Source organism: Theobroma umbraticum, unplaced genomic scaffold (genome assembly GCF_002168275.2).
Source record: "Theobroma umbraticum cultivar Fairchild unplaced genomic scaffold, ASM216827v3 scaffold_12.0, whole genome shotgun sequence".
NCBI classification, from domain to species: Eukaryota; Viridiplantae; Streptophyta; class Magnoliopsida; order Malvales; family Malvaceae; genus Theobroma; species Theobroma umbraticum.
This window is the reverse complement of record NW_018397272.1, coordinates 483,029-506,466: the sequence shown is the minus strand read 5'-3', so window position 1 is coordinate 506,466 and position 23,438 is coordinate 483,029. Positions and strand designations below refer to the sequence as shown.

Here is a 23,438-nt window from a genome sequence, read left to right as displayed (position 1 = left end):
TAAATATACCTTCTTATTATACCACATTCTTAACACCATTCTAATTAAAGTTATACCTAATTATGAAGCTAAGATAATGGTTCATTGATAATCAAAATAGCTTCATGACTTGCAAAACGATATAGCAACATGCTTCTACCCAAAACAAAAGCCAAAATGTTAGATAAGCATATAATTTCTCCTTGTTTTATACTATACTATACCCTGAAATAAAACTTCATACTCAATAACTTACGAAACGGAAAATAATTAAACATATATATCCACAAGGTCTAAATTAAAAGTTTTAGAATTGCTACCTTATGGGATATTTGTACCAACTATAGTTCCAAACTCTTGCATCAATAAAAAAGAGTCTGTGAACTTACCCATATTAACTCATCATTGAACTCAAGTGTTCGAATATTGGTCATTCCATTAAACAAATTACTTGCACCATCAACGTTTAACCCATCTCTGAATTCGACTAGCTATCAAGGTCAACAGGACAAAATGTTGCCCGAATTTCATCATGATCATATAAATTCCATCTACTCAGTCAAGTTTGAAAATATTCAACTTCGTAAGACTTTCAAATTGATGACTATATCGAATCAACAACACTTCATGTGCATGCCATCCCAACAAAAGGCTTTGAATTGAATCATCATCATCGACCAAAGCCCACACGGCCATTATCCATAGCCTTCACACTTGGAAACGATACGTCATTATGGATGCTCATAACAATACTAGTATAAACATGTAGTTCTAATTTTAGGACTGTCCTATTCCTAAAATGACTAAGACGTAGCAAACCACAATCCTTTCTTATGGACATTTGTAAATAAAGTTGTTCCACTCTTCCTGTAATGCAAGACATATAATACCAATAAGTCCATAACCTTCAAGATCGGGTATAATCAATAATGGAAATAGCAACTGACAGACTACCAAAAATTTCACCTACATGACAAAATGGAGGTGCGAACTGCATCTATTGTGGAAAGCAATAACAGTATTTCACACAACATTGATTTTGGTACAAAAATGTGTCTCGATGCTGTTGTCAATGCTACTGTTGCCATCACACCTTTGATCGATGGTTTTTCATGCACTTCACTCGACTTCCCGTTTGGGGATTTTGATTTTCACTTTTTTTCGATGAAACTCATCAACTTGAAATGATCACATAGGGTTAAACTCCTTTTTCTTTGAATCAATTATGGCCGCAAGCCCAACTTAAACACCATAATGTAAATATTTTATTCCTAGGGTTTCATATTACCCTTTCTTCAATTTTTTTTTTTAGAAACAAGTGTTCTTGATTAGGGAAAAAATGGTGCCTTTATTTATATGATGGCTACACGGCTCGTGCAATGACTAAATTCAGTTAATCTTCAACTACTAATAAGAGATATGAACATAAATTCCTTGAACTTTTTCTCAATTTTGGCATGTTTCCCCTGGTTACTATGTACTGATTCTCTATTGTACTGATTCATTGATTTTGGCAACATGACGTTGATCGAGGAGACCAACTCATAACTTCTTCATCCTTTTTCTTTTGAGTCACCGCAGTAGTAGGGGTATCTGCTTTAACCTCTTCCTCCATTGGACTCACCACCACCGATTCCTCCATATATATCACTTGAAAATTCTAGTACTCTTTTCAAGTCCATCTGCATCAGAATATAGTCCTATACATGTAAGCTATATACTCACTGAACAGTTAACCAAAAAAATATTTACAAACATATTTCTTTTGTTAATAATTTCTATTTTGAAACATGCCTTAACTAATTTCTATTTTCTTAGACGCCTTGACTATTTTCTTTGCATATTCATACAATCTATGAAATCCTACCTATTTTCCTTACATATGCTACAACTTTCAACCCAAATGGCCATGCCGTCTAATATCTCCGAACAACACCAATGACATTTAACAACAAAACCCTACATGACATTCTCAACCAATATAACATTCAAATCACTAAACCACTAAACTCACTCAAAACTCAAAACAAAAATCCAACATTACCTTACCTTGTGTTGCCAACTTCGCTACTGCTACTAACTTTGTTTTCCACTTGTTCAAACATTTCTTTATATTTCAAAATAAAAAGATCATTTAATATTCTTACATTATTAGATACCTACTATTTCCATTCAAAACAATGTCTAATAAATCAAAGAAAACATAATATTTTAGATTTAACAAATTGTCATTTATTAAATTCTAACCATATCTATTATGACGATAGGCATAATTAAGAAGGTTTCTTTTAAAGACATTTTTATCCAAAAATTTTATCTGACTATTTCCGAAAAGACCTCATATTTGAAGATTGAAAAAATTTTGTCCCAAGGTAGAGATTCTCCCTCTTACTCATATTTAAAAAGAAATCAATTAATTTAGTTTAATAAATTAATAGTTAATTTAATTTAAACTACAATGTAAATACTTGTATTACCCTTTTTCGATGATTTTAACACAAGAAGAGAACCGATAATCCGATTTCTTTTTCTTTCAAATACTCGAAATTTATGTATTGAACTAAAACGTAAAATAATTAATTGTAAGGAAAAATAAAATTTAAAAAAACAAAAGAAACTTCTGCTCAGAAGTAATGAATTTCTTCTCATAGATTTTTGGAAAATCTCTGAAGTCTGACATGCGTATTTAATTTCATAATCCATCACAGCAGAAGCTACTAAAATTCAACTAGTTTTACAAAAAAAAAATTAAAAACGAAAAAAATACAGTAATTAGCTCTCATACTTTCTCTCAACGATTTTCAGCTCATATTTTTGAATCGGAATAGCGTATATTGCCTGAATGGGCAATGCAATCACAGAGCTAACACTATAACAATTAGTTTAAAAATATAAAATTTAAAAACGAAATATAGATTATCAAATAAGGATAGAAATCTGATGAAATTTTGAGATCAGAGTTTGGTAAATAATTTGTCGGTCACGGTTAAATCGGTAACACGGACCAAATAAAACCTCATCATATCTCAAAATTTGAATAAATGAAGAAACTTTTAGAGGAAAAAAACAAAGAAGGGAAAGGAATGATCATCAGAGACTTAAATACAAGTAATCATGGATTAAATCCATCATCTTGTTGCAGTTTTCTTTCTCTCATCAATTGACCAATCTAAACCATCAAAGCTTCTCAAGAAATTATTCCCCAATTACGATATAGAAAACCCCTAACCCCGGTTTTGCAAAGAGAGAACCCTGGATGCGGAGAGGGGAGGGAAAGGGGGCGATGGGGAAGAAACGGGCTTTGGCAGGTATTTATATATCTAAGCAGGTATGCTTCTTTAAACCCTAGATTGGCGTTGTGGTTTGGGCCTTGGAGATAACAAGTTGCCCGACATTTTCATTGGATTTTAAAATTGCGATTGCTGCTTTACGTTTCTTTTTTTTTATTTCTTTCCTTTGCGTTATTATTGTATATTCCAATTTCTTTTTTCTTTGCTGTGCTTGTTTGAAAATTGATCTGTTTCATAGGAATAAATTTTTGCAACACTTTAAATTATTCAATCATTTGAAGAAGGCTTTTGAAAATACATTACTACAAGTACAAGTTACCATGGAAATTTTCATCATTGAAAATTTTTTTGAACAATTATATTTTGTTTTTATGTTTATTTGCCTAACAATTTAACCAATATCATTGATTTTGATTAAAACTATTATAAAAATAAATTAAATGAAAAGGGGCTTGAAAATTATATTTCACAAATAGAAAACAATTTTTAAAATAAGCTCTGAGTCTTGGACTTTAACCAAGTAATGTGAGTCAATAAGAAGACATTTGGGCTGTACCGAGTGGGTCCAACAACTGGCAGCCCACTCACCTTCCCCTTTTTGTTAGTTTGTTTTTCTTAAACGAAAACGACATCGTTTTATCTGGGCTATAAATTCTGCAAATTAGAATCACCTCTCTCATTTTCTCCTGTTCTCTCATTCTCCACTCCCCACCGTCGACGGCAACACCATTATCGCTTCCCGGTGACCCTTTGACTCTTTCTTGCTTTCTCCTTCTTCTCCTTTCCTTTGTCTCTTCTTTCATCGTTTTCTCTCTCACTAGTGATTTTCCTCGCCGTTTGTTGTTGTCGTCGATGATGTTCTTTCCTCCTTCCCCTTTTATTTTTACTTTTTAATTGAAAGATCCTCCTTTTTTCTTCTTCCTTCAAAACACTAAAATTTGAAGAAGGTTTCTAAAATTTCAAAAGAAGATTTCATTTTTTTTTTTGTTGGTATTTTCATTTGTTATTTTTTGGTAATTCAAAAACTTTAAGATAACAGATCTCCTGACTTTTTGGTTGGTGTTTTATTTGTTTTTACCACGTATCCTTTTTGTATTGGTGTTTTTAATTTTTTTTTTTTCCATTTTGGTGCTTTTTCATTTTGTTATTTCATAAAATTTTAAAACTATTCTGAATCTATTATGAAAAAATTGTGAATGTTTATTATATTATGACTCCAAAAGTACAAACCATATATAAAAAATGTAATATAATTTGAATTCTTAGATAAAATTAAATTAAGATTATAATTCAAGGGATTGTTGACCTATAAATAGGTCTCTCACTTTATTTGTAAATATACACTTGAATAAGATTTTCTTACTGCCTTTAAATATTTTCTCTTATATTTCTCTTACAATTGTTCTTTTAAGATTTATTTCATAACACGTTATCAGCACGATTCTCTATCTTTCAAGTTTTAAAATTATTATATTTTCATCTTCTTCAAGTTTCAAAAGAATTTCAATAATGGAGTTTTGAATTTTGATTTTAAAAAATCAAGTAAGTGATATGATATCTCTTTAGTATTTTTATTCACTAAAAATCAACTTTAACATGAATTTTACTATCATGTTGTATCTATCATATTTTGTCTCTGGATTGGAAAGTGAATTTATTATTATATAGTTATTAATGAAAAATTATGAATGTTTATTTCTTCAAGTAAATGCAACAATCAAGTTAATAATAAAAACTTATAAATCTATCAATTCTTTGAAGTGAATGTGATATTATTTAATAATTATAATTATAATAAGGAATCTAACCATTCTTTGAAGTGAATGTAATATTATTTAATAATTATGATGGCTATAATAATATATACTATCACTATTTTAATTATAATTTTACTACCAGAAGTGGATAGATAATTTTATCATCATAATCTAAGAATAATTTTATCACTAAAGTGGATACATAATTTTTCTATCAAAAGTGAATGGATGCCTTAACTCACTAAAAAAATAAATAATCCACCAAAAATGGATAACCCATCATATGTGGATCATCCACCAAAAGTGGATATATACTTGTAACCTACCACAAATAGATGAATACTTTCAACATACCAAAAGTGGATGAATAATAAAAGCATAAAAATAAAAAAAATAAAAGAAATATAGAAAACATATTATCATTTATGTGACATAAAAGACTGTTGATCATGTACCTGTTGTTTGTCTTAAATTTTATTAAGTATCACCAAAAACTATAACATCTTGTGATGATTTTAATCATGGCCAAGTTGACATCAATATATTTGGTCACCCTAAAAGAGGAATTGATTATATGATTAGTAATAGAAATATCCATTATTGATTTGCTTATTGTGAAAAAGGAATTGATCATTTAATTGATAATGAAAACATCTGAGAATAAACTTAATAGTAATTGGTATATTTCAGTATAACCATATTGTAAAGATGCTTTAACATATTCTTATTATGTATTTTAATTATGTATTTAATGTTATTTCATGTTAACTTATAAATTTTTTATTGTATATATTTTATTTTATTGAAGAAACTATGGATATTCATCTTGTTGGTTCCAAGATCTGTGATGTAAATATATGTTTAGTAGATATTGCTACAACACACACTATATTTAAAGACAAGAAATATTTTTCCTACTTGACAACAAAAAAAAAACTAATATCAATACCATATCTGGTAGTATAAGATTAATTGAAAGCTTCAGAAAAGCTAATATTTTACTACCTTAAGGAATAAAGTTTATAATAGAGGATGTATTATTTTCTATTAAGTTTCAAAGAAGTTTATCAAGTTTTAAAAATATTCATCTGATATATACCATATTGAGACAACAAATGAAAGAAACGTTTAATACCTCTATCTTATATTTATTATCTCAAGTGGAAAATATGTGTTGAAAAAAATTACTCGCTTCGTTCTCTGAATTAAACTATACAAATATTAAAATAATTGAAACCTATAGTAAATCAGAAGTTTACTAATGATTTTAATATTGAATTTGACTTGTTGAACCATTTCAGATCAATAATGATGCAAACAAAAATGATTGAAAATTTATATGATCATTTATTGAAAAACTAAAAGATCTTTTAATCTAATGAATTTTTATGTGTTGCTTGCTCTGAAGGTAAATAAATTATAAGGCTGTCATCAACTAAAGTTGAGATTGAATTCCCTATATTTTTAAATAATATTCAGGGTTATATGTGGTTCATACATCCACCATATGAACCATTTATATTTTTACGATTTTAATCGATACATCAACTAAATGGTCACATGTGTATTTATTATCAACTTGTAATTTGGCATTTGCAACCATTCATTTGTAAACATATTTTCTTACTTATGTAATCAAGATTATTTTTCTTAACAGTGTTGGTGACTTTACATTTCAAACCTTTAATATTGTATATTAGTTGAAATAACTATTAAACAACCAGTTGCTTATGTTCACACACAAAACAGTCTAACAGAATTTTTTATCAAACACTTCCAACTAATTGCAAGGCCATTACTTATGAAATTCAAGCTCCCAATGTTTGTTTGGGGACATGCCATTTTGGATGTAGCAGCATTTGAATGCATTAGGCCAAACAAGTTATTATAAATTTTTCCTATATAAATTGGTTTATAACCAGAAATAAAATATTTCTCATTTAAGAATTTTTAGATTTGCAGTATATATTTCAATTGCTCCACCACAACACACAAAGATAGGTCATCCAAGGAGATTAGGACTATATGTTGGATACGAATCTCTAGTTATAATTAAATATTTAGAATTATCAATAGAAGATTTATTCATGATAAAGTTTATCAATTGTCATATTGATGAAAAAAAATTTTCAACATTAAGGAGAGAAAAATAAACAACTATAAAAGAAAATTTCTTAGAATGAATTATCATTATCTAATTTTAATCCTCACACAAATTAATATGAACTTGAAGTTTAAAAGATAATTCTTTTACAAAATATAATAAACTAGTTGCCAAACGTATTTACTAACCTAAAGGGAATAACAAAATCTTATATACTAAATGGCATTGATGTCCTTGTAGGACAAGGGATGCTAAAAACATGGAGACCAATCGGTTCTAAAGATAGAATCCTTGAAAAATAAAAGGAGTAATATTCAAGATGGCCAAAAAGAGAAAGTAGAAACTCTAGAAGAGACCCCTAACATAATTGATAGGCATTCTAGAAGAAATTCAGGTACTTGAAATCAATGAAAATAAAGATATATCAAAAAATTATGTCATGATGAGAAAAGATAGAACCGGTAAATAAATATCGATAATATTTTGTATATAATATAGAGCTCCATTTTATGAAAGAAAAATGAAACTTATATTTATTGAAAAATGTAAACATAGAAATAATTGACCAATGTGGAAAGACGCAATTAAATGAGAAATGAGAATTGAATTTAATTGCAAACTATGAAGTTTTTGGACCTGTAGTCTTTACACCAAACAGTGTTAAACCAATGAAACATAAATGGATATTTGTGCAAATATGAAATGAGAAAATTAAGATTATGAGATACAAAGCATGGCTTGTAACATAAGGTTTTACCTAAATATTTGGTATTAAATATGAAGTGATATATTCTCCATACTAGATATAATTACAATTCTATATTAATTAGTTTGGTAATATATGAGAAGATTTAAATGTGTTTAATGAATGTAGCTGTAGCCTATTTATATAGCTCACTTAATAACGATATCTATACGAAAATCCCTAAAGGATTTAAGTTGCTCGAAATACAAAATTTGAATTCTTGAAAAACTTATTCGATCAAATTAAATAAATCTTTATATGGATTAAAGCAATCCAGACACATATGGTGTAATCGCTTTAGTGAATACTTGTTGAAAAAAAGTAATAAAAATAATTTTATATGCCCATGTATTTTATAAAAAGATTTAGATATGAATTTATTATAATTGTTGTTTATGTTGATTACTTAAACATTATTGAAACTTCTGAAAAGTTATCAAAAGTCATGGATTATTTAAATAAAGAATTTGAAATGAAAAATCTTGAAAAAACAAAGTTTTGTTTGGTCTCTAAATTGAACACTTAACAAATGAAATTTTTATCCATTAATCTAATTATATAGCAACAATGCTGAAATGATTTTATATAAAAAAAAACATATCTATTGAGTTCACCGATGGTTGTAAGGTCATGAGATATGAAAAAAGACCCTTTCCGACCTTATGAGGATAATAAATAACTTCTTAGTTCTGAAGTACCGTATCTTATTGAAATTGAAGTACTAATGTATCTTACTAGCAATACATGATTTGATTTATCAATTATTGTGAATTTATTAGTAAGATATAACGCTTCTCTAATTTAAAGATATTGAAATAAATTAAACATATATTTCGATATCTCTGAGGAACAATGGATGTAGGCTTGTATTATTCAAATGCATCAAAATAAATTTAATTAGTTATGCAGATACGATATATTTATCTGATCCACAGAAAGCTCGATCCCAAACAGGTTGCTTATTCACATATGGAGATACGGCTATTTCATAAAGTTTTATAAAACAAATTATAGTTGTTACTTCTTCTAACAATACATAAATTTTAGCAACTCATTAGGCAAGTTGTGAATATATCTAGTTAAGATCTATAACTCAACATATTTGAGAAATGTGTGGCTTATCAACCAAGAAAAAAATTTCAACAACGTTATATGAGGATAATACCGCTTGCATGACATAGTTAAAAGAAAGATACATTAAAGGCGATAAGACAACACATAGTTCGCCAAAATTCTTATTCACTCATGATCTTCAAGAAAAAGGTGAAATTAGTGTTCAACAAATTCAATCAAGTGACAATCTAACAGATTGGTTCACTAAAGCCCTTTTTACTATAACATTTTGAAAAGTTGATATAAAAGATTGGAATATATCATTTTAAAGATCTCTATAATGCAATCATTAGGGGGAGTAAAATACGTACTGTACTCTTTTCCTTCATCAAAGTTTTTTGCCATTAGGTTTTGCTTGTTAAGATCTTTAATGAGACAGTATTTCAAAAGCATATTCTTAAATAGAATTATGTACTCTTTTTCCTTCATTTAGATTTTTTTTCCATGAGTTTTTTTCCTTATAAGGTTTTAACAAGGCATATTCTTAATACAATAGGCATTCTAAGGGGAATGTTATAAACAAATTGTGAATGTCCATTATATTATGACCCAAGAAGTGCAAACCATGTCAAATAGCCCAATAGGCAAGATACAAGAAATGTAATATGATTTGAACTGTTAGATAAAATTAGATTAGGACTATGATTCAAGAGGTTATTGGTCTATAAATAAGTCTCTCACTTCATTTGCAAATACACACTTGAATAAGATCTTTTTATTCCCTCTAAATACTTTCTCTTATATTTTTCTTATTGTTGTTCTTTTAAGATTTATTTCATAACAAAATCTCTTTTTTCTATTACGTTGTTTTTAATATTTTTTTCTTTTGTATTAGAAATAGGACATGTGAAGTGCACATGATAAGGCTAATTGTACTAATACAAAAATACCTTTCTAAGTTTCGTAATTGATTTTAACAAATATACATTTATAAGTTTTGTAATTGATTTTAAATTGATTTAAGTATTTCAAAATTAACGCGTATCTTACCCGTTGACATCTCTATGATTCTTTACCCAAACTTGAGACAAGTAGCAAAATTTGTATCCCAAACTCAAATACAAGGTACCAAAACCTCATATAACAAGTCGGATTTCCACGAATGCCAGATTAGAAGGTATCCATTGCCATCCCTATCTCTAAAATAGTATGCCATCATTATCATGTTTTTGTTTTCCTTTTCAATCTTTTTCACATGTTTTTTTTACATAATACCTAAAAAAAAATTTAAACTATTTAAGAAAATTTAAATAAGCTTTTATTATTTTATTACCATTTAATTAAGTTCTTATATTTTTATTTTAAACCAATAAGCCCTTATGACTAATAGTTATTAGTTAAAATGTCATCTGTAATTTTATATCATGTGACATTGACATGGTATAAAGACATGTTATAGTGTATGATGACATTATCTGTTGATGTGTTATGATAACAAGACTGCATGACATTTTTCACTCTCCACGTCAACCTCACGTAGATATAAAATAACAAGTGATATTTTAATTAATGATAAATGATATTTTGATTAATAACAATTAGTTAATTGTTACTCATAATAGCTTATTTGGTCCAAAATTAAAATATAAAGACTTGATTGAATATAATAGAAGAATAATGACTTATTTGATTATTCTTGAATAATTTAATGTCTTTGTAAAGCATTATGCCTTTTTTTCCCTTTTGAAGAGTAATTTCTTATCAAAAAATATTACACAAATATCACTTTAATCTAGGGATGTCAACGTGTAGGGTACCCATTAATTTCAAGGTACCCAAACCCTAATCATATTAAAAATCAAATACCCTAACCCTATTAACTACCCGAATAATTTTAAAAATTATTACCCTAACCCTAAGCCTAATACATTTTCACTACCCTATAATTACCCTAACCGATTTAAATACCCGATCAGAAAAAAAAATTATTAAAATCTTCTTCATGGTTACCTAGTTATCCAATTAACTATTCTAATCTCATGACTTCCCTTTAGATTTATTTGTTATAAGTTTATATAAACAAAGATATATATACTGTAATTAATAATTTTATGAGTTATAATTTTTGTAATGTTAACACAAAATAGAAAGTAAATATGTTTATATTTAAAGTACATATATATATGTACACACACACATGTACACATCAAAAATATTTTAATATATATGTAAAATAGTAATTATATTCTTTATAAATGAATCTAATATGTATATAAAGTGTATATATTAAAAGACATTACAAGTTAATTAATAATTATAGTTTTATGAATTCATTAAATTAACTACATGGCTTTGTCCTTAATTACATAAAAAAAATAACTAGGCTTTAGAACTATTCTAATCTCACAACTTTTCTTTAAGTTTATATAAGTTTATATAAGTAAAGTTATATACATTATAATCAATAATTTTATAAGTTATAATTTTGTAATGTTAACACAAAATAGAAAGTAAATATATTTATATTAAAAGTATATATATATAATAGTAATTATATTCCTTTATAATATGATAAAATATTCTTATTGTTTAAACATAATTAACAATCTAATAATTTTTTAATTTAAATATATTAATGTTATCATATTAATAATTAAAGTAACCATACTTTTCATATATTTGTTAGTTTTTAACCGAAAAAAATTGTAAAATTTTAATTTAATTATTAAAATGATAATAAAATATTTATAAATAATAATCAAATTCGGGTAATGGGTATCCGAACCCGCTACGGGTAGTGAAATCACTACCTGAACTCGCCCCAAACTCGATTATAGAGTATTCTAACCCTATATAATGAGGTCGGGTATCCACAAGTACCCTATAACCAGGTCAATTGCCATCCCTACTTTAATCTTACATAAAAGTATTCACATATGGTGTTGATATCCACTTTAAAACTTCTCATATAAAGGATATAGATTTTCTTTTGTATTATTTCAATCATTAGGATTTTTTGTTGGATGTCAAGGAGTAGGGTCTCTATTATTTTGTAAGTAACTTAACTTAAATCTTATTTGATAGAGCATTTGAATTTTATAAATATTCGATTAAAATTTTATTTGAATTTCATATTTGAATATCTTAAACATTACTCATTAAATATCTATACTTGTTAAATTTCCGATTAAAATAAGTTTAAAATTAATTTATATGTATATGATTGATTAAAATTAAATTAATAAATTAAAATTAGTTCATAAAAGAATTAAAATTTTAAATCATATCTAAAACAATTAGGAAATTTTAGTAAGTATTACATTAATTATAAAGAACTTATAAACAAAGAATAATATATATAAAAATAATGTTTTTTTTATTTCAAAAAATTTTCAGATCTCCTTTTCCTTGTTGGTGTTTTACATTTTCTTGATTTTCTTTTTGTGCTTTTTTTGTTCTTTCAGATAATTTTAAAAGAAATTATCAAATTTCTTCTTTTATTGTTGGTGTTTTGATTTTTTTTTGAGTTTCTTTTATATATATATTTTTATATAATTGAGAGAGGGGGATTCGAGTCTTGTTCTTTAGGTAGGAGATAATGCGCCAAACAATGAACCAAATACTCAAGTGCTTCTTTTCTATATATATATATATATTCATACTTATTTTGTAATATGGAAGATGTTTGAATTTGGTTTTTATGTTGAAGAATTTTTTGGTGGGTTTCGGCAGTGGCTTGTCACTTGTGTTATTTACCAAATCTACAAAGTTAGGTAGGGTAGTGTACCTCAGCTAAGCAATAAGAACCATAATTTAATTACAACCATGGTCCATGGCCATGAAATGTCAAGTATCTTTTATAAAAAGTACTTACCAAGTCCTTCTGGAACTACGATTTGGAGAGAAAAAGGAAAACAATACAAGTCCATGATGCATATATAAAAATTCTTATTAGAAAAACAATTGAAATAAGGTTTAGAAATCAAATGACAACAGCTGGTTATTTAAAAGTAAAAAACTCTATATGGAAGCCTGATCAGCACCCCAAGCTGAAGGGCAAAAAGTTATTACATACTCTTTTGATGCACAATTTACCAGAGGTGGAGGCATGTCAAAGGCATAGCTATAATAATCAGGACAAGCAGCCTTAAACATCTTTGAGTATACGCTTGGTTTGCATTTTTCAGGGGTCCCATACTCATTTCTGCAACAAAATGAGTCAAGATTGAAAGCCAAGCAAGCACTTTTGCAAGCAACAACTTCCCCATTCCTGTTAAGGACTTCAAGTTCTGGTGGGCACAAGTTGTTCAGATTCTTGGGGCAGCTTCCGATGGTGCACTTGGGCAAAGATGGTCGTGTACCAACTGAAACAGGCAGGTTGTAGCCATCAACCAGGCTAACATCGTAGAAATTTGGCTTGCCTTTGCCTCCTTGTAGTGCAATTTGGACTAATGTGGCTGGAGGTGTGCCTATTAGTCCATTGCATTGGAGCCTCCCATCACAGTCACCAGTTTCACAAGCTGGTTGCCAGTTGGAGTTGAAGCTGCAACCTGTCCTTGCCCAAATCCGCCCGTTCCATGTCCAGGGGGCCTCAATGCGCTGTGTCTGGCCTGGCGGAAGATAGAATCCGCCGTCTGCTATCACTGGATGGCCGGTGTTGGGGGCTGTTGCTGGCCATATAGGGAAGGGGCATTTGTTGTGTACAAAAAAGGTGACCGTATGTGCTAGTGAATGCCCTGCAACATTTATTTGCTTTCATTAAACCATTAATGATGCTGCCGTTTCTATTTCATACACTGGTTTAGACATTTGCAAGACAAAGAAAATTAGATATTAAATGTTATGACATTACCAGAAAACAGAAGCAGAAGGAAAGCAGCAGCCACCTGCACTGACTTCATTTTTGAATTTCAATAGGATGAAAGACAAAAGGTTTATCGTATATAAATTGGGAAACAGAATTATTAATGCAGCTCCTGCTTTGATTGTACTTCAAGGTTTGATGTGTTTAATCTTTGCAGACAAGGGAATCCTCTCTTGAAAGACAACCAAACAGCCACAAGGAATTGACATTTGCAGTAAAAAATTTGAACTATACGAAAGAAACCACAATTCAAAGCCATCTGTGAGAAATCAGATCATCTAATTATTGAAGTAGATGACTCATTGCCCATATAATTCTTATGAAAGTGAAACTCCTTTCCTTTTGCACAATTAGAGCACAAGGAGTCTTTAAGATTCTTCATACAAGTCTCCGTTTGTTTCCATCAATTCAAGCTAAACCCTTCATATATATATATATATTGAAATTACATTATAGGGATTTAACATGATCAATGATCATGGCACCTTGTTTGAGGTGAATTTTTCATCTTCCATATTCTCTGCAAGCCAAACCTATTTATCAGCTGAGAAACATTACGTTGTAAATGTAACAGGCTCCAGGGCTTTGTTTTTTTGTTCATAAATAGATTGAAATTATTGAAGGAGTAATGGAGTGATAAGTTGCTTCTGCTGATCTGAACACAAATACGAATTGACAAAAATCTTGTTTCAGCAAATTTATTGCCAGAGTTGCCTTCCCCCAAATCATTGTGTTGCGAAATTGATACCATTTTGTATGCTCCATTTCTTGCTTTCAATAAAAAAAAAAGTTTGTATAGAGCACCAACTTGGGAAAGGGTAAAAAAGCATACCCAATGGAATCAATCCTTTGTCTACCATTTCCATTGTTTTACATCCAACAAGACAGCAAAGAGTCAAGACTTGACAATTTTGTCAAACCTGCCCAATACCCACCATTAATCCAAAATGTTTGAAGATTGAACAAGCCCAGGCACCTAAGTCACCAACCTGCCTTAAGATTAACCCCAACTGCACCTTTTCCCCGTCAAAACCATGAGCCCCAAGGTGTAACGGTATTTGCTATTGGTGTTTCAACTTTCAAATGTGTGCTTGCATCTTTTTTCTTTTAGAAAATCTGAATAGCTTTTGTCTTCCTCGTGAATTGGGTCCCCTCTCAACCCCTCCCTCCCTCCCTCTCTCTCTCTTTCTGCTTTGTCTGTAAGCTGTAACATATTCTGGGACACTGCAAGAAAAGGACTCAAACCCCAACTCAACCTTGGGTTTATCAAAAGAAAAAAAAAAAACCTTATTTACCAGCTTATCTAATTCTTACCCTTACTTCACTGTTTCAAATTTGAAAACCGTTTTAACCCTCCACCTTTCATTTCCAACTCCCCATGTTAATTGTTAAGTTAAGCCCGCGTCTCACTCTCTCTTTCTTTGACTACCTCGGTCACGCCCCACGTCTCCATTGACCAACAACCTCCATATTTTTAACCCTCTTCTCTTTCAGACATTTCATCAAACGGGTTTCATTTCTTTCTTGTCAAACATGGATGAAAAATCCCCCAAAAATGTAAAGCTCGAAACTTTGCCTGTCTCCAGCACTCTTAAAGACCTTTGTTTGAATAATAATAGTGTTAGCATTTCTGGGTCTGATTCTAGTGTTTGTTCTAGCAATAATGGAAGTATTAGTAGTAGTAGCAGTAGTAGTTTTCAAGATGTTAACTTCAATAAGAATAGTGTTAGCATTAGTTTATGTAGTAGTATTTCTGAGTCATCTAATAAAATTAGTCTTAGTAGGAATGCTGATTCTGTTGTTACTGACTATGAAGAGACTCAAAAAGGTAGTCTTGATGCAAATGAGTGTAGTAGTTTTAAGAGTTTTTGTCCATCGAAACCTCATAAAGGAAATGATATAAGATGGGATGCAATACAGCATGTTAAGGGTAAGGACGGGGACTTGGGGTTAGCTTATTTTAGGTTGTTGAAGAAGTTGGGGTGTGGAGATATAGGGAGTGTGTATTTAGCTGAGTTAAGAGGGATGGGATGTTTGTTTGCAATGAAGGTTATGGATAAAGGGATGTTAGCTGGGAGGAAGAAGTTGATAAGAGCACAAACTGAGAGAGAAATATTGAGTTCGTTAGATCATCCATTTTTACCTACCCTTTATTCACATTTTGAGACTGAGAAGTTTTCTTGCTTGTTGATGGAGTTTTGCAGTGGTGGGGATCTTCATATTCTCCGGCAACGACAGCCGGGCAAGCATTTTTCAGAAACAGCAGCACGGTTAGTTTCTAACCTTTTAAGGTTTAATATGTTTTATTTTAGGTTGCTAGTTTGGCCATCTTTTGTCCTAGACTGGCTGCTTTTGTTCTTGATCAAGAAATTATTAACACTAGCTAGGGAGATGTTATTGAGAAAGTTGCCTTGAAAATAGGAGAAGTGAAACAGAATTTCTTCTTGATTATGTCTTAGTATTCAGGACCTTTGACATAAAGCTATTTGGATTATTTGTGCTGAACCAGAGTTTGGAGAGGCTTATTCATGGGATGGAAAACAGTTTGGTTCAATTGTTAATTCAACTTTTCTACTTGATGATAAGTGTTATGTAGATGCAAGATTAAACTACCTCCTTCCAACCTCACAGTAGAGTGTAGTCTTTTCTCTGGAGAAAAGTTGCATCAAAAGTATGATGCTAATTACCTTCCAAACCATGTTCCTGCTTCTAGTACAGTGTAATTGGGAATATTTAAGGCTGTTGCTAATTCTGTTCACATGAACTCTAAGGGATTCAGTTGTCAATTCCAATCTCTATATGTCCACCATGCTTGGTTAAAGTCATAGTGGTCCTTATGCTTAGAGTTATCTCCTTGCAATGTACTTGAGGTTTGGTAAGTTTTCTGATAAAATTTCTATGTTCTCGCAGGTTTTATGCTTCAGAAGTCCTTCTAGCCCTTGAGTATCTACACATGATGGGTGTGGTGTATAGGGATTTAAAACCTGAAAATGTTTTAGTGAGGGAGGATGGCCACATCATGCTATCTGATTTTGATTTGTCATTGCGATGTTTTGTCAATCCTACTCTTGTGCAGTCCAGTACTGAGCCATCTTGTAGGATCGCTTCGTACTGTATTCAGCCGGACTGCATTGATCCAGCCTGCAAACTCCCAGTATGTGTAGAGCCTGCTTGTTTGCAGCCGTCTTGTTTCAAGCCTCGATTTCTCAGTTCCAAAACAGCGAAGGCAAAAGGTGAAAGAGCAAATTTGGTGAATTTAGATTCATTTCCTGTACTTATTGCAGAGCCAACTAATGCACGATCCATGTCTTTTGTTGGGACCCATGAATATTTGGCTCCTGAGATAATAAGAGGGGGCGGTCATGGGAGTGCTGTTGATTGGTGGACATTTGGTATTTTCTTGTACGAATTACTGTTGGGAAGGACTCCATTTAAAGGCAATGGTAATCGGGAGACATTATTCAATGTGGTTGGTCAATCCCTAAAATTTCCAGAGGGATCTTCAATCAGTTTTGGTGCTAAGGATTTAATCCGTGGTCTGCTTGCGAAGGACCCACAAAAGAGATTGGGGTTCAAAAGGGGTGCCACAGAGATCAAGCAGCATCCTTTCTTCGAAAGTGTTAATTGGGCTCTTATTCGCAGCACGCATCCTCCAGAAATCCCTAACCCATCGATCTCTCATTTCTAAACCAAGCATTCAAGTCATCCTTGCCTCCAAATGACAAGGGAGCCACAGACTCAGACAGTCATCTGGTCCTTACTTAGATTTTGAATTTTTCTGAATTATGGCGGGAAGCTACAGTGGTTAGTTAGATCGTTGATGTGTGTATTCATGTAGTCAATGAAATCTTATCTCCTTTGCCAGATTACTTGCCTTTTGCAGCGAAAGTAAATGTCTTACTGTTGTGATTCCTACAGTTGCTATCTGGCCAAAAAATGGGGCATAATAGGGAGGGACGATGAACCCACTTGAAACATGAATTCCTTTTCAATTGCTTCAAAAAGACGACAAAAATTGAAGCAACTTTTGCTGTGACTTGTCTTTCATTCGCCTCTTTTCTGTCTTTAGTATGGAAGAGTCTCATAGGGGGACCTCCAATGGTGGGGCTTAAGCCCTTTCCATGTTCACTCCTCGTTAAAATCTGGACTCACCCGGTTATTCTCTACAACTTTTGTCTGCAAATCAACTTTTGCTAAAAGAACTGAACCAGACAGTCATAGTAAATGCTTGGTTGTGTAAAGCTTTTGATGCATCTAGCAATGAGGAATGTTGTGTCACTTTCACGTTAATATTTTGTTTCTTGTATCTGCTTTTAACTTTATGTGCCTCTCCTTGCTTGAATTGCTCCCAGTATTGCTTTATCTTTTGAAGCTCTATGCTTTTACCCAGGAAAAAAAGGAAAAGGGGTGGGATGCACTTTATTCTTTTGCAGTCACCATGCTTTTATCTATCTATCTATCTATCTCTATATATTACAGATGATCCTCTTTCACTTTCACCATTGCGTTTTTCTCAGGCTACAGTACCTGAATAGAGAGGGTTGATAGTGATTACGGAAGAATGAGAACGATTCCTGACATAATTTAAACATAGAGAAATAACAAACACTGACAAATGTCTTTGTGTTGGAATCTCTTTAAACTGCACTGTTTGCTGAATTTTGCAAAATCAAACTTTGGGTATTAATCAGTCTGAAAAAGCTCCTTCTTCTCAGATAATCAGAACCCAAGTTTTATTTCTGTTAGACAACTAGAGACTTTAATATCCATATCTGAGTCGAAAAAAACCTCAAGGTTTGTGGCCTTGAATCATTGGGTTCATTAAAGAAATGCTCTTAGAGCCCTTAAATGTCGTTTGCTATCAATTTATAAACTACCAAATTGGTTTCACTCCCCCTTCTTCCCTTTGCCCCTAACAATCTTTAGTTTAGCAATATGCTTTAAGCAATTCAACCATGGACAAGTGTCACGGGGTCATTACTCTCTCTCCCAAAAACATGTTCACACCCCTTATAAGGAGCCCAGGACCTTCTGTTCCTGCCTGATGTGTGGATTGAGGCACTTTCCTTGTGACACTCTCACCCACCCGAATCGGCAAGCGTCCTCGCTGCCGTCGGCCACCCTGCCTGCCTCGTTGGGCCCCACTGGGCCAGTCCCACCGGGCCGGGTGCTTGGCGTGAGTCAGAACGAGGACCGGTCTGCTTTGATACTACTTTGTCACGGGGTCATTACTCTCTCCCCCATAAACATGTCTATAGGGGTGTGCAGCACCACCGTTTATAAGGAACCCAAGACCTCCCGTTCCTGCTTGATGTGAGATTGAGGTACTTTCCTTGTGACACAAGCATATATGCTTTCCTTTTCAATCCGGTCAGGACTACGTGTGAACACAATGATCACTATGTCAAGGAAATTTAAAGTATTCGATAGTACATATCTCTCTTTCGTTTTATTTGATTAATCAATAAAGATTCATTTTTAATTTTGGTTCAGCATAGTTTTTATTAAACATTAATAAAAGCATCTACTCCAGGATATGCACCATTGAACATCACGCCCCACTTCATGGTCCACCACTCTACTTTCTCTACTTCTCCATCACATATACATAATATTTTTTTCCCCATAAAGTGATGGAAAATAGCCACGTGGCAACATTTTACTGAATAATACTCTGCTTTCTTTTTCAGTTAAAGTCTACAGAGGTGATGCAAACAAATTATGAGCCAATGATTAATATTGTGTAGATTACAAAACGGTGCATGATGCATGCATGATAGGCAGCAATCCTTCTCCTCCCTCCCCCCCCTTTTATTTATTATTCGAACAAAAGAAGACTTAAAAATTGCAATGAGAAAAGGGAAGATCTACAAAAAAACAATATATATATATATATATATATATATTTGGACCCAATCAAATAACAATTTTAATTTTACAATGATGAAAGTTGACAAAAAATATGGCGGGTAAAACAAAGATGCTTTAAAATTTCAGTCTAGTCAACTTAACAACAGTGGGTCCTTTCATGCTTACTTTAATCATTTATATTTGTATATTTATTGCTTATTAAATAAAATATTTGTTATAATATAACTGAAAATGTAAATAAACTCAATATAAATGTTAATTTCTTTGATATTTGCTTTTGTATTTGAGTATGTAATTAGTAAAGATTATAGCACCCACACATGATTGTAAAGTTATCTAAATAGTCAAAAGAATCTACTTATATTGATATAAAATTAATTTAATGTTACACCTTTTCATATGTTTCATAAAAAATATATTTGATTATTTAGTGTTGAATTTCAAACTCTATTTAAATGATCGGTTTGTTAAAATATTAATCTTGCGTGAAGTTATAATGTCACGAATCCTATATCAGTAAAAAATATGACGAGTCTTGAGTATATAAATATAGATTTTTCATCATCTATCAAACATATTTTTTGGGTTGAGAATGTAAGGTCATGATTTATAAGCTTATTTAAGTTTTATTTGTAGAGTTTAAGCCCGTATGAAGTTGGACTTAAGTTTCGACTTGTGACATTTAGTAAGATTTAAAAAGACTCAAACTAATGTTAGTCTCTCTTCTTTATAGGTAAAGAGGGTAGAATGTCATACATCAGTAAGAAATGAAATGGATTTTGGATATATAAACACCAGTATTTTACCACTTATTTATTTTTAAGTCCTTAAATGTTTAAACTGAAATGAGATGTATATAAACATAAGCCTTTAACTACTTATTTATTTTTAAGTCCTTAAATGTTGAAATTTGTTTTAGCGAGGTAGCATCATTTGATGTCCTGATCTATATAGAAATTATACACGGTAAGTACATTAGATATAAAATCTAGTTAGGATTTTATTGCAAGAAAAGAAAAAAAAAATCTGGTCCTTGCTATATTCATTAGCGTTTAGAAAAGGAAAAAGAAAGAATACAAGTAATGTACAAAACTTAGTATATAATTTAAGGAAGCTATTTGGAGAAAGCAAAGGAGGAGTAGAAATTGAACTTGAACTTTGCTCCAATTTTGTCTTCTTCACATATGATCCTCGTGTTGTTTTCAGCAAACATCTTTGCCTCCTTGTTAACCACAAGCCTTAACAAAGAAAGAAGAAACCACTCCAAAAATAATGAAATAGTTGTTTCCAAAGAAATGTCTTGGAAATCCCGGCGCCTCCAACTCTTAACTTCTCTCTACATATAACTCAACCAAGCCTCGTAACCTACCAAAACCCACTAAGCTTCAACACAAGAATAATTCTGTTCTCAAAGCCTAGCTAGCAATGGCCAAAACTAAAGAGAACCCTTTTCCAAGCATTGCTCAATGTGCATCAATTGGACGTGATAAACACACGGTCGTCGCCGACATGGACGGTACCCTACTAAGAGGAAGTAGCTCTTTCCCTTACTTTGCGTTAGTTGCCTTTGAAGTTGGTGGTATATTAAGGCTTCTCTTCTTGCTTTTAGCTTCCCCCGTAGCTGGAATCCTTTACTACTTCATCTCCGAAGCCGCTGGTATTAGAGTTCTTATCTTTGCAACCTTTGTGGGAATGAAAGTGTCCGACATCGAATCCGTGGCTCGAGCTGTTTTGCCAAAGTTTTACTCCAGTGATTTGCATCCGGAGACTTGGAGGGTGTTCTCTTCATGTGGGAAGAGATGCGTGCTTACGGCCAATCCTAGGGTCATGGTGGAGACATTTTTAAAGGATTATTTGGGGGCCGATGTGGTTACTGGAACTGAGATTCATGTGTTTAGAGGTAGAGCAACTGGTTTAGTGAAGAGTCCAGGCATTCTTGTAGGGAAGAACAAAGCTGATGCGCTTGAGAATGCGTTTAAGGATGAGCCTGTAGCAGATATTGCTCTTGGGGATCGAAAGACTGATTATCCTTTTATGAAGTTGTGCAAGGTTTGCCATCTACCACAAAGATTTTCCCTTTTTTACTAAGAACTAAACTTTGGTACCATACACTAGAATTAAATCCCTACCATCTGTTAAGTATAACTTGCATTTTAATTCTAATTACTTATAATAGAACAGATTATTGTGCTAATTAATCATCTTAATTATGAAAATTTAATTTGAATAAAACCAAGATACATCTTTTAAATTTATAATGATACTAGTTAGTATTTAAAATTATAAAATCAATCTCCTAACTTAATGATTTCAATGCATTATAAAGGCTATTAATGTCCTCTTTATGTATGGGAATCATCTTCTAGCTAGGTCCTTATAATTCTATTTAATTTGGGTTTTTTTCTTTCTTTCATATTAAAAATGAAAATAATTTCTTTGTTTCAAATAGAAACGGGTGATGAAATTTTCAAATCCATGTGCAGGAAAGCTATGTGGTTCCAGCGAAGCCTAAGGTTGAAGCAGTAAGCCATGACAAATTGACAAAACCAATAGTTTTCCATGATGGCCGGCTTGTTCAAAAACCAACCCCATTCATGGCACTTCTCACCATTCTGTGGATCCCAGTCGGCTTCCCCCTTGCCTGCCTCCGCATCGCCGCCGGCGCCCTCCTCCCAATGCCATTAGTCTACTATGCCTTTTGGGCACTTGGTGTGAGAGTTCACATCAAAGGCACCCCACCCCCACCAGCCAAAAAGTCAATAGGTCAAACTGGAGTCCTTTTCATTTGCTCTCACCGAACCCTGCTTGACCCCATCTTCCTCTCCACCGCTTTAGGCCGAAAGATCCCTGCTGTGACGTACTCTTTATCGCGTCTCTCCGAGGTCATCTCCCCTATCAAGACCGTCCGCCTTAGTCGAGATCGAGCCACCGATGCTTCCATGATCAAAAAGCTATTAGAAGACGGTGACCTAGTTATATGCCCTGAAGGAACAACATGTAGGGAACCATTTTTGCTAAGGTTTTCCTCTTTATTCGCCGAGTTAACCAATGAACTTGTTCCGGTAGCCATGGCAAATCGGATGAGCATGTTCCATGGAACAACAGCGAGAGGGTGGAAAGGGATGGATCCTTTTTACTTCTTCATGAACCCTAGCCCTGCTTATGAAGTAACATTCTTAAACAAGTTGCCGCATGAGTTAACTTGTAGTGCTGGGAAATCAAGCCATGAGGTTGCAAACTACATTCAAAGAATGATTGCCGCAAGCTTGTCCTATGAATGCACAAGTTTCACTAGGAAAGATAAGTATAGAGCTTTGGCTGGAAACGATGGCATTGTGGTGGAAAAACCAAAGCTTTCTCCTAATAAGGTCATGGGGTGCTAGAATTTTGCTTAACTTGGGTATAACTGGATCTTCTTCTACAAGTTTTGTGAGGAACCAAATATTTTGCCCCATTAAAAAATGTTATATACTTAAAACATCACCTTGAAATAATATGTAATAATAGAGTAATTTTTTTTTTTTAGGATTTGAGACAGGAGATTCGAACTTTATTTTTTATTCAAGAAAATCATACACTAATTAATGAGTCAAATACACGCTCGGGTGCATAATAATGGAGCAACTTGGTGTATAGCTAGTGAAGAGCGAGATTGAATAATTAATATATATAGTTGATGAATTATAATTGAACTTAGGACTAAACATGGTGTCATTATTCCTTGTGACAAATTCAAGTTTATAAAGTCGATGTGAATGTGAAATTAAAGCGTATT

The 23,438-nt window shown here is 32.1% G+C and overlaps 3 protein-coding genes and 3 non-coding genes across 6 annotated transcripts; 2 read left to right on the top strand and 4 right to left on the bottom strand.

Moving 5' to 3' along the window:
- Positions 1 to 2,596: 2,596 nt before the first annotated feature.
- On the bottom strand, positions 2,597 to 2,693 carry LOC149526460 (small nucleolar RNA R64/Z200 family). The gene has a single exon (XR_016351976.1). It is a non-coding gene; the product is annotated as a small nucleolar RNA R64/Z200 family (small nucleolar RNA).
- Positions 2,694 to 2,753: 60 nt separating this feature from the next.
- LOC149526459 (small nucleolar RNA U54) lies at positions 2,754 to 2,844 on the bottom strand. Its single transcript, XR_016351974.1, has one exon. It is a non-coding gene; the product is annotated as a small nucleolar RNA U54 (small nucleolar RNA).
- Positions 2,845 to 3,064: 220 nt separating this feature from the next.
- On the bottom strand, positions 3,065 to 3,145 carry LOC149526458 (small nucleolar RNA Z199). Its single transcript, XR_016351975.1, has one exon. It is a non-coding gene; the product is annotated as a small nucleolar RNA Z199 (small nucleolar RNA).
- Positions 3,146 to 12,836: 9,691 nt separating this feature from the next.
- Positions 12,837 to 13,872, bottom strand: LOC110426730 (Pathogenesis-related thaumatin superfamily protein). Its single transcript, XM_021442023.1, has 2 exons — positions 13,781 to 13,872; positions 12,837 to 13,664 (listed from the first exon to the last, which is right to left on the bottom strand). The coding sequence occupies exons 1-2, from the start codon at positions 13,827 to 13,829 to the stop codon at positions 12,949 to 12,951; spliced, it is 765 nt and encodes a 254-aa protein (XP_021297698.1). The 5' UTR covers positions 13,830 to 13,872; the 3' UTR covers positions 12,837 to 12,948.
- A 1,166-nt stretch (positions 13,873 to 15,038) lies between these two features.
- Positions 15,039 to 18,097, top strand: LOC110426616 (Protein kinase superfamily protein). The gene is given in 4 exon segments (XM_021441868.1): positions 15,039 to 16,062; positions 16,703 to 17,454; positions 17,457 to 17,534; positions 17,537 to 18,097. Coding segments are annotated over 4 exon segments (1,605 nt in total). The 5' UTR covers positions 15,039 to 15,325; the 3' UTR covers positions 17,575 to 18,097.
- Positions 18,098 to 21,088: 2,991 nt separating this feature from the next.
- Positions 21,089 to 23,136, top strand: LOC110426739 (glycerol-3-phosphate acyltransferase RAM2-like). The gene is made up of 2 exons (XM_021442034.1): positions 21,089 to 21,712; positions 22,147 to 23,136. The coding sequence occupies exons 1-2, from the start codon at positions 21,089 to 21,091 to the stop codon at positions 23,044 to 23,046; spliced, it is 1,524 nt and encodes a 507-aa protein (XP_021297709.1). The 3' UTR covers positions 23,047 to 23,136.
- The last annotated feature ends 302 nt before the right edge of the window (positions 23,137 to 23,438 follow it).

What these genes read in the sequence shown, in the direction of transcription:
- LOC110426730 (XM_021442023.1), bottom strand. Translation starts at nt 13,829, where the DNA reads ATGAAGTCAGTGCAGGTGGCTGCTGCTTTCCTTCTGCTTCTGTTTTCT. An exon ending in CCTTCTGCTTCTGTTTTCTG is followed by an intron (nt 13,665 to 13,780) that starts GTAATGTCATAA and finishes TAAATGTTGCAG; the next exon opens with GGCATTCACTAGCACATACG.
- LOC110426739 (XM_021442034.1), top strand. Translation starts at nt 21,089, where the DNA reads ATGGCCAAAACTAAAGAGAACCCTTTTCCAAGCATTGCTCAATGTGCA. An exon ending in CTTTTATGAAGTTGTGCAAG is followed by an intron (nt 21,713 to 22,146) that starts GTTTGCCATCTA and finishes ATCCATGTGCAG; the next exon opens with GAAAGCTATGTGGTTCCAGC.